Here is a 12,335-nt window from a genome sequence, read left to right as displayed (position 1 = left end):
ATCTGAAAATACACATTTTTAAATGCCTCGGGATGATGGTTCTTCTGCTGCCAATTCTGATTCAAAAAGAAAATACAGTGAGCGAGTTTGAACTTCATAAACAGACCTGTTCATAACGGCATGGCTCACAGGTGCAGAGCTACACAGCACGATATTAGCAAAAAGCCTGGAAGACTCCATCCATGGCTCAACGGATGATTTAACTTGCCAGAAGATGTAATTAAGAACAAAGTTATCTTTCTAATCATTCCTTCATTACTGAGATAACTCAATTGGAGACTTTTTGGGAGATGCCAGATTTGGAAATAAAATCCTTACAGACTGCACTGAGATGTCATGAAGATTATACCAGGAAACAAATTGATGCGCATAGACAATCTTCTGTACACACCAGAAAATTAGATCTCAGGAGAGATGTGGGGCTAAGATGTAAAGTCAAGGGTAGGGGTGGAGGCAGAGTACAGTGAAAGGCAAAATCAGCGGCTTCCAGGAGAGAGAGGAGCCCCGGATGTCCAGGTGTCCCGTTAAGTTACCTTGGGTGGCGTTCTTCCTTGCTTTCACTAACTTGCCCCTTCCAGCTCCAAAACCATTATTTCCATAGTCCAGGTCACTGTCACTATCACTGCCACCACCAGCAGAGTACGCACACATTCTGGGTACCTTGTCCTAAATAAGTAATACGAGACCGTTAAGATTATTCACGCAAGTCGAAATGGGGCAGAACATCCTGAGAGGATGGGACACGGTTCATCGCGGGCCATTACTGGGCGCGCCGAATTCCATTCCACTGCGCCACCCCCGAGAACAACCCTGCTTTTCCTGGTCTCACGGAGCTGGCCCAGTCTACTCAATTACCGGAGCTGTAGAAGCAGGGCTGCGCTAATGAAGCCATTGACCACTCTGCCATTGTCCCAGGTACAGGAAAGTCCTCACAGCTACCTCCTCTGCATTTTGTACACTTCTTTATGGGGTCTTATTTTTCTCAAGTGCCTATTATGAGCTGCTGTTCCAAGCCTAATGGCTTATTTGTTTAACTGATCTCATCACTGGCTTTCAAGTATCAGAGAGTATGGAAAGAATCAACCTTAAGGACAAAAGAAGAAATGCTTGCCTAATTTACGATTTCCTTCCATCCCTTGAAAGGACAGGAGCCTTTAGGAAAGTACGCAATTGCTAACCCAATAATACTCCTCGAATCAACTGAAAGTTCATGGGTTGAGGGATTCCGTCTCCCCTCTTGCTCACAGGTACACACAGCCTGACCCTCGAGTTGTCACTGGTGTGGCAATAAAGTCCTGTCAGGAATTGCTGAGGTGGTTGATGCTGTATAAACAGTCCCCACCGCCCCCACTCTGGGCACAGAATCAGAATACTAGAACTAAGATTGCAATTCTGTGTATAAAATTATAAAAGAACGTCTTTTAGGTTTGTGGGCTACCCTGTTAGAGCTTATTATTCCCCAGCCATCCCAGACAGTTCAGGTACAGATGTATAGGGGATGAGCCTCTCAAGTCTGTTCGGGAGGGTGTCATTCGGTTGGAAATTATAAAAACACATTTTAGGATGTAAACCCCCTCATCTGGAGTTATACGTTCAAGCAGCTATGTAGTTCTTTATTCCTTTATTCGTTGACTCATCCATTCACCCATTCAACAAATGCTTATCGAGTGCCTATTCTCTTCTAAGAGGAGTGCTAGGCTCTGGGGGTACCGAGTTCAATACACGGGATACTGGTAGTCCAGCAAGGATGATGTCCATGAAGGATGAGGAGTCTCCAGGCTGGGGTGCTTGGGGAGCCCCACGTCTAGAGTTCCAGTACGGCCCCAGCGACATTTTCTGCAGTAGGAGATGAATTTTTTTCACCCCTCCATTCAACAAACATTAACGGAACCAGGCACTGTGCTGGGTGCTAGAAATGTAAGCTAACTTTTGCTTCCAACTTTCTCCCCCTGGCCGTCAGCAAAGCAGGCTTCTAAGTTCCAAGCCACAGCGGTGATACTCTCAAATCAGAGCGAGCTTTCCCGTGGGCGGAGGTGGGGCAGGATGATGAGGGAGAGAACCCCAGAGAGGGGTCTTTGCTGCTGGGCGTGTATGTTGGGTGAGGAGTGTCTTGCCATTACATGGAGTGGAACAGCTCTCACCTGGCCAGCATTCAGCTGTTGTTGTTGTTATTATTATTATTTTCACTTTCTTGGATTTGCCTGACCCCCTTTGCCACGGTCATGACCTGTTGTTTTTGAACGATTTCCCCTCTGACTCTGGGTGTCTTTAGGGTTTTCTCAACTCTCCAGTTCCTAAAGCAAGCATACAGTCCTTTGAACAGTGTTTCTCAAAGTATTTTCCATGGCCCAGCTGCACTGGCATCACCTGAGAATTTGTTAGAAATGTTTGGACGTCAACTCATCAGTACAAAATCGGACATGGCATGCATGGATGTGTAGCCCTCTGGGTGGTTGTGATGTCCACTCATGTTTGGGAACCACTGCTTTGGAGGAGTCTTAACATTTTTATGCCTAAATTAAGGCCGGATAGACTATACTGGTTTGCTCTTTTGCCTCTTAGGCTCCTGTTTATAGAGGCTGCCATTCTGAGTGTCAGGCATGGAATTCAGAGGGCTGAGTTCTAGTCCCGACTCCTGAGTAAGGACCCTGAATATGGTCCAGCATCTCTCTGGAGTTGTGTTGTCTGCTGTAAATTGAGGCTGTGGGCCTCGAGAATATTTCTTTCCCTACTTGTCTATGGCTCCATACTGAGATGCTAAAGGCTGAAAGAGGGTTCGGCCCCACTGGTTGTGGGTGACCCCGGATGCGGGCTAATCTGGTTATTTTCTCATCATAGTTGGTAGAAACTCTAGTAGAAATAGCAATTGGGGCTTCTAAGGCCAAGATTGGAAGAGACAAAGGCAGCAGGAGTGAGAAGAGTTAAGGAAGGGTGGGGAAGCTCTGGTAATTGATCCGTATGTTCTTCTTCCCTCCCTTCTCACTGCCAGGTGCCAAGAAAGAGCCTGAAGGGGGCCCACCCGGGACAAGTTGGGAAATAGTGAACAGGCTGAATATGGCCCTAGGTAACTAGCTGGGAGGGGTAAATAGGAGGAAACTCAGGAGGGAATACCAAGTAACCCCGAGGGATGATAGAAACGTCCCTGAGCCATGAACAACTTCCTAGGTCCAATCACATGTCAGGAAGCCTATGTCTGCCATGTCAGGGTGGATGAAGATCTCATAGCAAAAACGGTAGAGGCTGAAGAGATGCACGTCTCACTGACACTGGGAAGTCATGTGACCACTCTGGGGTATAATTATACCTCCTTTACCTGTCTCATAGGAACGAGGTATAAAGGTTAAAGTAAGAATAAGATAATGAAGAAGTATCATTAAATCATTCTCAATCCTGCTCTTACGGCTTGGGAAAGTGAGTGCCCATTCTGTAACATCTAATCTGGGCAGAGCATCCATGCCTCAAGAATCTAGGGACAGATTTGTGGAAGCATTTCAATTCCTCCCAGCGACCCATGGTGTTCCTTAACAATGCAGGGAAGAAGGTGAGCCTTGGGCTTTTGTTTTTATTCACTGAGCGAATGACAAATTTGCTTCAAAAACTGTATCTTTCGTGAAAAGGTTCAAGGAGGTCATTTTTCACCATCAGGAGCAATAGGTGGAGGGTACCCTCCTGTCAGCCACCCCCCTTACCTGGGTCTCAGCCGTGGGGTCTTCGACCCCCCAGTCTGGAAGCTGCTCGCTTGCGATTGTGTTTTCAGCATATTCAAATGACGAGCAGGTCTGGGGCCTTGGCTCTGCTTCATTCTGCTTTGGGGAATTGATTTTTCCTAAATGAGGAAATGTACATGAAGTCACAATCTGCTTCCTTTCACTCTTTACAAGTTTAGGGAGGGGAGTGAGGGAGACATTAAAAAATAATAAAAAAAAGTCCAAATACAGTCAAAGCTGGGTATCCCACCGAAGGCAAACTTTTCCACAAAATGTTGATAGACTTTTCATGTTAGGAAGGGGTCAGTGAGCAAACCCTTTGGGAAACACCGATTACTCCTCAAATAGTGTTAAGCATCAAATAATAAACAGGTTTCCTTTTTGGGAGCACTTCTCGGAGCCTCCATTGTGCTATTGAAAATTGTCATAATGTCCAAAGAAAGGATTAGAACTGGAAGCCCTATATAATATGCCCTATTCTGAAGACAATACTATAAATTTAGAGAGAAAAGTCTTTTCCAGATCTTTTTTGAGGATTCATATTTAGAGTATAAGTATATTTTGAGAATGTTAGCTTGCCTGATTTCAAAAGCAGATCTTTCCCCCATGCTTTTTTTTTTTTTTTTTAAGATTTATTCATTTATTTTGAGAGAGTGAGAGACAGAGACAGAGAGAGCACATGAGAGGGGGGAGGGTCAGAGGGAGAAGCAGGCTCCTCGCCGAGCAGGGAGCCCGATGTGGGACTCGATCCCGGGACTCCAGGATCATGACCTGAGCCGAAGGCAGTCGCTTAACCAACTGAGCCACCCAGGCGCCCTCCCCATGCTTCTTTTGAGCTTAACTTGTGATAATAAAGTGAAAAATTAAAAAAAAAAAAAAGAAGAAGAAGAAGAAGAAGCCCTTCCCAAACATACTTGGACAGGGAACACTTATTTTCCTAGAATACCCATTATGGTCATTTCCAATGCACTCGGAATGTGCCCTGGGCAACTGTGCTCTTAAAGATCTTTCGGGGCAGTACTCTCAAGCTTTTATGTGCCTATGCAGCAGCTGAGCTTTTGTTAAATTGCAGTGTCTGAATCAGAAGGTCTAGAGTGCAGGTCTGAGATTTTGCATTTCCGAAAAGCTCCCGGGCCATCCTGATGATGCTAGCCTACGGATCACACCCTGAGTAGCAAGGGTGTAATTAGCAGGGAATGATTAAAGAAAGTTCCCCCCTTACCCTTAATAGTAGATTAACCTGCAGAGTGAATTCCTTCCTCCTGCCAGAAAGGAGAATCGCTGTTATTATCCTCTATCCTCAGTGATTACCAACAGGACGTGCAGTGAGAGCCTCTCAACAGCATTTTGCTTGTGAGCAGAAGCGAAGTCACTGTATTTTCACCAGCACTGTGAGACTGGTACAGTTACTTCTATTTTTGATTATGCAGATAAGTGAAAAAATTGAAATACACGCATGAAACAGGAAGGGACTCCTCTAAGCAGGAGTGACCTTTCCTTTTGTTCCGGCCATTCCTCCATTCCCTGATTTTTCCAGTGAGTCGCTGTTGGCCACAGAGAAAAGAGCAGACTTGGAAAGGCGGACCTGCGTCTGGACCACAGTGATGCTATCCTTTGGCAGACTGGAAGCTGCGGGGTTGGGGACAAAACTATACCCTGTGGTTCTGTTGACCTCTCTACCGTATACTCCTTTTTTTTTTTTTTTTTAACATCCCTTCATGACAATTTAATTAAGACACAAACCTCCAAAACCAGTGTGGTGAATATTAGCAGCAAGATCAGAACAATCTCCTTCCAATCGCCTTCTTATGAAGCAATTCAAGGCTTGTGGTTTCTATTCAATTTGTTATAATGACAGTGTTTAATCATGAAGTCTACTCAGCAGCCCGCCGCTGAATTGAGGTCACACATGTGACTATTCAAGCATGGAGCACATAATCTATAACTAAGATTTCGCCCCTGAATCTCTGGAGGCTGTGTCATTAATTAACAATGCATTTATTTAAAAAATAATATGCATTACAGCCTTCTAAAATGTAGCCTTGGCTTGGAATGAGCAGAAGTTTGTGATGAAACATTCATGGTAGTTGGTATTATTGTATGAAGAACTCAGCCGTGAGAACAGCTCAATCACATTTATTTGAAGATATTTAATTAAAAGTCTTTTTTTCTAATTTCTCAAAAGCCGACAGTATAATTTCTACTTGCGGCTCCTTTCTAGTCATCAAATCATAAAAGAGAGTCTTTAGAGTTCTAGTTCAGATGCTTATGCATGTCATAAATGCAACATAAGCTACGCAAGTTAAAAATTATTTAGTGTCATCCTGTGCTGCAATAAATATCTTCAATCTGGAGGAAACAATGAAAAAACTCTGACCCTTAGCCTAGTCCTATCTTTAATCATGGAAGCTTGTTTCAATTGACTGTGATGAAGGGTGGTGCATCTCAGCGAGGGGGCTCATTCCACTCTATTGCATTTAATGCACAACCTACGGCTGATATATCAAACTAAGTTTTTTATAGTTCAACACATAAATATATTTGAGCAGGATAGGAACATGTCAGAAGACCTACATTGCTGGTTAGAGGGCAAACAACATTTCAGCTAAATTTATGTCTCGGGCCTAAACTGGTCTATATTCAGAGTTAGGTTTTAAAAGATAAAATCCTATGTGCATGTTGTGCGGTTTTTTTTCTTCATCAATATATATGTCCATATACCTGTGCTTACGTGCTTGTTTCCTTTACGTGTGTGTATATCCCGTGCCGTAATACTAAGAGTAGATGATGTTTAACACATGTCTTTTTACTTTTTGTTTGAGGACGTACAGGGATTTTCACGCATCTACATTCCCATCAGGCAGAGTTCACTGACTGACCTCTTGGTGGAAATCTCTTCTGCTGCCTGTTTTCCATTTTTTGTCAGCAAGTGCATTATTTTGGTGTGGAAACAATCTAATTTGGACGGTCATAGGCATTTTACCTGAGGAGGCTGGTTTGGGGAGGCGACTTTCAAGAGGCCGCATCCCCCTGGCGGTCATGATGGGGTCCGATGTGGAATGAACGATGGTGTTATCTGCAGAGGCATGGCTGTCTGCAGAGGAAGGCACTTCTCGTTCAAGGGTCTGAGCTCTGATGGAAGAAGCTGCACAAAGTGCTGGCTGGAGAGACAGGCTGGGCTCAGTGTCCTCTGGGGAGTCTGGGTGGCATATGTACCGCCCTGTGGAGCGATTTCCCGAGTCTGGGAGTGGGAAGGTTCCAATCCCACTGTCCAGTGTCCTCATCAGGCAGTTGGATTCTAGACAGAATAACATAGTGAGGATTAGAGAAGGCTCACATAAAAGGATAAAAATGATCGTGAGGATTTGTATCTGATCTGGAGGAAGGGGGATATCTAGAAGGAAGAAATACTATTAATGGGGTAGTAAATTTCCAGGGAGTGGCATCAAACAGACATTTAGTTGAACGTGGAAATATTCCCTTCACATAATATGAGGTAAGGCAGCCATTACTGGCATTAAGAATCACATGTACTTATGCCCTGGATGGCTCTCTAGAGTTATCACAGAAAAAAGAAACAAAAACAGTCATTAGAGACCAAAAATTATTTTTGGTCACCATTATTTCAATTGGGAATCATATGACTTTGACCAGTTAGGTGAAATTTATTAACCGAAATACGATGAGTAATGAGCACACATAACACATTGAAGTGATGTCCTAACAAAGGTAATTATGCATCTATTACATGAATTATCATCCACTTGACAGTCAACTAAGTCTCTGGCCTCTCAATTTAACTGCAAGGGCAAGTAATTCACACGCTATAAGGTCATCCCAAAAGGTCCCTTACCCATGATACTATCACTTTATCATGTGGGGTTTCATTTGACCCCACTGCCATTTGAAGTCAATTTATTGAGAAGACTATAGAGCCACTGCCTCTTTCCCTCTCACTTCACGCAGTGACACAACCCATCAGTACCTGTTGGATTTCTCGTCACTCCCAGATATCCCTAAAACAAATCGAGTTGATTTCACCACACATGTGTAACATATTCTGCCGCGTCTCATCTTTAAGAAACGCTAAATACAGACAAAAATACAACATCTGCAAAAATTATTGCATATTTGATTTCTGAAATGGTGGTATGGTTTATCCAAGCCAAGGAGACAACTTCCAAGATTGGCTTGTCACCCCCAAAGTCTCCTGTTTATATGATAATCCTAGAATAAAACATCCTTGGTAAAGTTTGTATCAGCATCTTATGGTTCTAAAACTAAGTAAGACTTAGTACCCTGTTGGGCATGGTGGCGAATACAACAGAATATGGCATAATCTTTGCATCAAGAGGCTCAACAGCCAACATTTTAGTGGTGCTTTATGGAACAATGGCTTGGAAAGTGGGAACTGCCAATAGCTATTGTACGAACCCCGACACAGGATTCTCAACCTCTGTAGGTCTCAGGTTCCTTATGGGACAGCTGTGAGGATAGAAATATGTTCGCCATCCAATCTCTAGAATTTAGAACGCTACTGAACACACTGTGAAAGGCAGCTGAAAGAGTTAAATAATGAACAGTGACATACGCACTATGTTTAGCATATTTATCAGATGTTAGCAGGTACCTGGTAGGTGGATAGTTTATCCGTAACTGCCTTCCTTACACAATCTCATTTGGTGCTGAGCAATTTGTATCAGAATTCCCGAACCTGTCCATTCCCTACCCTCTTCCGCAAAACTGCTTTGCTGCAAGTGAGTAGTAGAATTCTGGGAATTTCCTAGTACTAAGGTAAAAAAAAAAAGGTGTGTGGGGGGGATAGGGCTGCAGACAGACTTTGCTCTTACAGGTTCTAGTAGGTTTGGTGCTGGTTTTGGAGGCACTAGGGAGACGAAGTCCCTATCAAAGAAGAAGCTTCCATTTTCAAAGGGGTATTGAGTGGGAAGATGCAGATACCCTCTCTTATTTAGCCGCCTCCTACACCATGGGATCTCAGACTCTGGTCCGGGACTGCGGGGTGGGGGTGGGGGGCGCTGATTCATATGGTGATGGCCTGGGGTGGGCTTTTCTTTTTCAGGATCATGAGGGCCAAGCCTTAGCTCCATTCATTTCAAGGCCTCCACCAGGCCAGCTTTACTCTCAACCAGCTTCAAAGATGGTTCATTATCTTCTCTATTCATTTCCTCCTCAATTAAGGGTACCTGATTGTTACAGAAGGGCCTTTTTGAGAAAGGAGCAGCTCTTTGCATGGGGAGGCACTGCCGGGAAAGTTCCAAAGGAAGGACCCTGCTATTCAGATTTCAAAGTCTTTTCTTCATTTTAGCCTAGAAATATAAAACCCCTCAGAGTTAGCATGTCCATGTGTTGTACTTGGAGCAAGTCTAAGAGGCTGAAGTACTTTGGTCTCATCCAGGAGCAAGTGGGTCTTCATCAGAACTGACCCAGTGTTTGGCAACGGGAAGCTGACTCAGGCTGTAACAGCTGAGATGTGTTAGACCCCACATGCCCCAGGCTGCCTCCCGTGCTAACTTACTCCCAGCACCTTCAGAATAGCGTAGCCCCCAACTAAAGCGTGCTCACCAGGATAAGACATGGGGAGCTCTTTCCCTTTTGTGGACACGAATCATCAAGTTTGGCTGCTTATTGCAGCCACTAGGACTTCACTCCTTTCTTGGAGTTATGGCTTCATCTTCACGACCTTATAAAGTAAGAACGATCATCACCATCTACAAATGAGGAACCCTAGCTCAAAAGCATTAAGTAACTTGCCCAAGGCCATGCGCTGTATAGATAAAGAGCTTGGATTTGAATCCAGTCAGGCTTCACTACAAAGACCAGGCTCTTAACCATCAAACTATCCTGATCCTTCCCAAAAGTACAGATAAACCCAGAAGTGGGGTCCACTCAGTTAATAGCCATTGAGGCAGCATTGTGAAACAGAAAGCTCACAGAATGCCCACCCCCCCATCCTGCTCCTAGGCAAGGCACTCAGCTTCTCCTTTGGAATTGGAACAGGCGCCTGAATTCTAGCTGGCTCCCATGCGCCCTATCCTGAGGTGTGAGTCTACTGTTAATGTTCCCCTGTATTTGCATGGTTGCTGCCCCCATGCAGGATGCCTGCACATCCTGATCTGCATGGCTTCTGAGGACCATGATTGCTCAGTATCGCTTCCCTCTGCCTTCTTCAATTGATCCGTAGACTTCCATGCCAAGGTTCTCTGGCATTAATCGCAGCTCTCTGGACTAGATGCTAGGCATTGCCTCCAAGGGCAGTTTTTCTGGCTTTGTCTAAGAACTCTTTCCCCTCCAAGTATTTGATGGCTCAGAGAGCTCTGAATCCAGTCCCCTCAAATGAAGACTCAAAAAGCAAAATGAGATTCTTGGCTGCCTCTTCAGTGATTTTCTGGGGGAAAAGTCCCAGCCCCCAAAGCCCTGTATGTGCTGGCTTAGTCTATAATACAAGGTAGGAAATAAGGCGAGGAGAGGTGTAGGGTAGGAAAAATGATGAAGGCAGGCCAAGGACAGTCCCCTTCTGAAAATACTGACATTTTCTGATTTCTGTCCCCTTAAATTATTTTCCTTCCCCTTCTTTCCTTTTATAATATTGTCCTACCAGACTCTATAAAACAGGACTTTTGGTATTCCTGAGTTCTGAGAACTCTGTGCTCTTAACACTAAACTCACAAACCACCTGCTATTAAAGCCATTCTTTTATTTCTAAAAATTACAGGTGCCAAATGTAGTGAATTTGAAGAACTCATTTGTAAGTACCCACGAAATGAGATGTAGACAGTCAGGGACTCAGGCGCCATATGCCAAGTTTCACCCTCAAGCAAATTTCTCCAGATTGCATAAACCTTTGGAAATGGGAGTTTATATTGAAAATGCTGACACCTTCTTTATGTGGTTTCTTTTTTTTTTTTTTTAAAGATTTTATTTATTTTTTCATGAGACAGAGAGAGATTGAGAGAGGCAGAGGGAGAAGCAGGCTCCCAAGGAGCAGGGAGCCCGATGCGGGACTCGATCCCAGGACCCTGGGATCATGACCTGAGCCGGAGGCAGACCCTTAACCATCTGAGCCACCCAGGCGCCCCTTTATGTAGTTTCTTTAAGGTGCTGTAAGTTTCTCACAGTTCATAAAAATACTGTAACCTGAAAAAGTGTTAGATACTGTACTTCTGAAGCCAGCTTTATTTTTTCCTCAGAGAATTCTAAGAACTCACAAAATAATTAAATGGCTGTGATAGGAACAAAGTTCAAAGTGGCAAGCTGACCTTGCATCTCGAATGAATTGCCAGTCTTGATCTCGACAAGTATAAGTTCACATTTGTGGCCATGAGAATAGCTGCCAACAGGGCCTTGCTAATGAGTTCCAGGGTTGGGTCTCTGGATGGACCACCGGGTCTCATTCTTCCAAGGTCACCAAACACATCTCTGACCCTGGTCAGTCCTCCCACCTACTTCTCATTGTCCCATTTGCCTTCTCTCTCTCTCCCTCTCTCTCACTCCCTCAAGGTTACGTTCTCTCACTTATGGGCACCGACAAGCCCTAGACATTTCATTGGATGACTCATAGCAGTGCTTCCCAGTCCTTTAAAGTCATGGCACACATAGAAAATATGTAGCTCACTGAGGCAAACGCTGGTTACTTGAGAGCCGAGGGCTCCACATCCTAGCACCCGCCCCTGGGATCCATTCAGGGCATCAGCAGCAGAATGGCAGGGAATCTCTTTCTTACAGGATGGACTCAGGATCTTTTACTCACACCTCAAATGCATCACTTTGCAGATCTCCAGCAGGCAAGGAGATGGATACTTTCATGGTCTCTTAGAAATTGATACAGAAATTTCTAGGCCCTCCTTCTTTGGGAAAATTCTCAGAGTGCTTGGATGAGGAATATTGTCTGGCCTTGAAGCTTCAGTACAGAGGGAAGTTATTGTGCCTAAGAGGGAGACGAGCAGCCCAGGAGTGGGTCAGTAGCCAAAAAGGGTGAGGTTTTGCATGGGATGGTGGCAGAAAAGAAGTTCTGGAGAGGGGCGCCTGGGTGGCTCAGTCCTTAAGCGTCTGCCTTCGGCTCAGGTCATGATCCCAGGGTCCTGGGATCGAGCCCCGCACCGGGCTCCCTGCTCGGTGGGAAGCCTGTTTCTCCCTCTGCTTGTGTTCCCTCTCTCTCTGTGTCTCTCTCTGTCAAATAAATAAATAAAATCTTTAAAAAAAAGAAGTTTTGGAGAAGCATTTCCAATGGGGATTTGTCAACTGTTAACTTAGGGTGCACAGTATAAAAATCCCCACTCAGTTTGCCAATGAGCATTAGCACTTATGCTCCCTGTACCAGGGGGCTCGGCAGAAGGTTTTAGTTTCCTCATCTGAAAATTAGAGCATGCAGCCTTCATCCTGGGGGTGCTTTGAGGACTAGAAACATAGCACCTAATAAACATAGCATGATGCCTGGAGTAGACACACAGCTATCATTCAAAAAATAGCACAATTCTCTAAACAAATGTTCTTAGACTGTAGGCATCCTGGGGCCAGACTGGATTTTATTTATCTCCTCGATATTCCCATATAAGTCCATTCCTGATTCTATATTGTCCTTTTTCAACAATATGGTGCTTATGTGCTGAC

The 12,335-nt window shown here is 44.5% G+C and overlaps 1 protein-coding gene across 1 annotated transcript in view; it reads right to left on the bottom strand.

Moving 5' to 3' along the window:
* Positions 1-12,335, bottom strand: part of NCKAP5 (NCK associated protein 5) — a 520,582-nt gene that overhangs the window by 48,133 nt on the left and 460,114 nt on the right. The window contains exons 13-15 of the mRNA XM_028101367.2: positions 6,691-7,005; positions 3,690-3,826; positions 534-666 (exon numbers count right to left, since the gene is read on the bottom strand). Coding sequence (XP_027957168.2) covers positions 534-666; positions 3,690-3,826; positions 6,691-7,005 — 585 coding nt within the window. The remainder of the gene's footprint in view (positions 1-533; positions 667-3,689; positions 3,827-6,690; positions 7,006-12,335) is intronic.

The sequence above is a fragment of the Eumetopias jubatus genome, unplaced genomic scaffold (assembly GCF_037043125.1).
Source record: "Eumetopias jubatus isolate StellerSeaLion01/CBP00866 unplaced genomic scaffold, mEumJub1_p1.0 scaffold_3, whole genome shotgun sequence".
Lineage (NCBI taxonomy): Eukaryota > Metazoa > Chordata > Mammalia > Carnivora > Otariidae > Eumetopias > Eumetopias jubatus.
This window is presented reverse-complemented; position numbering and strand designations above follow the sequence as displayed.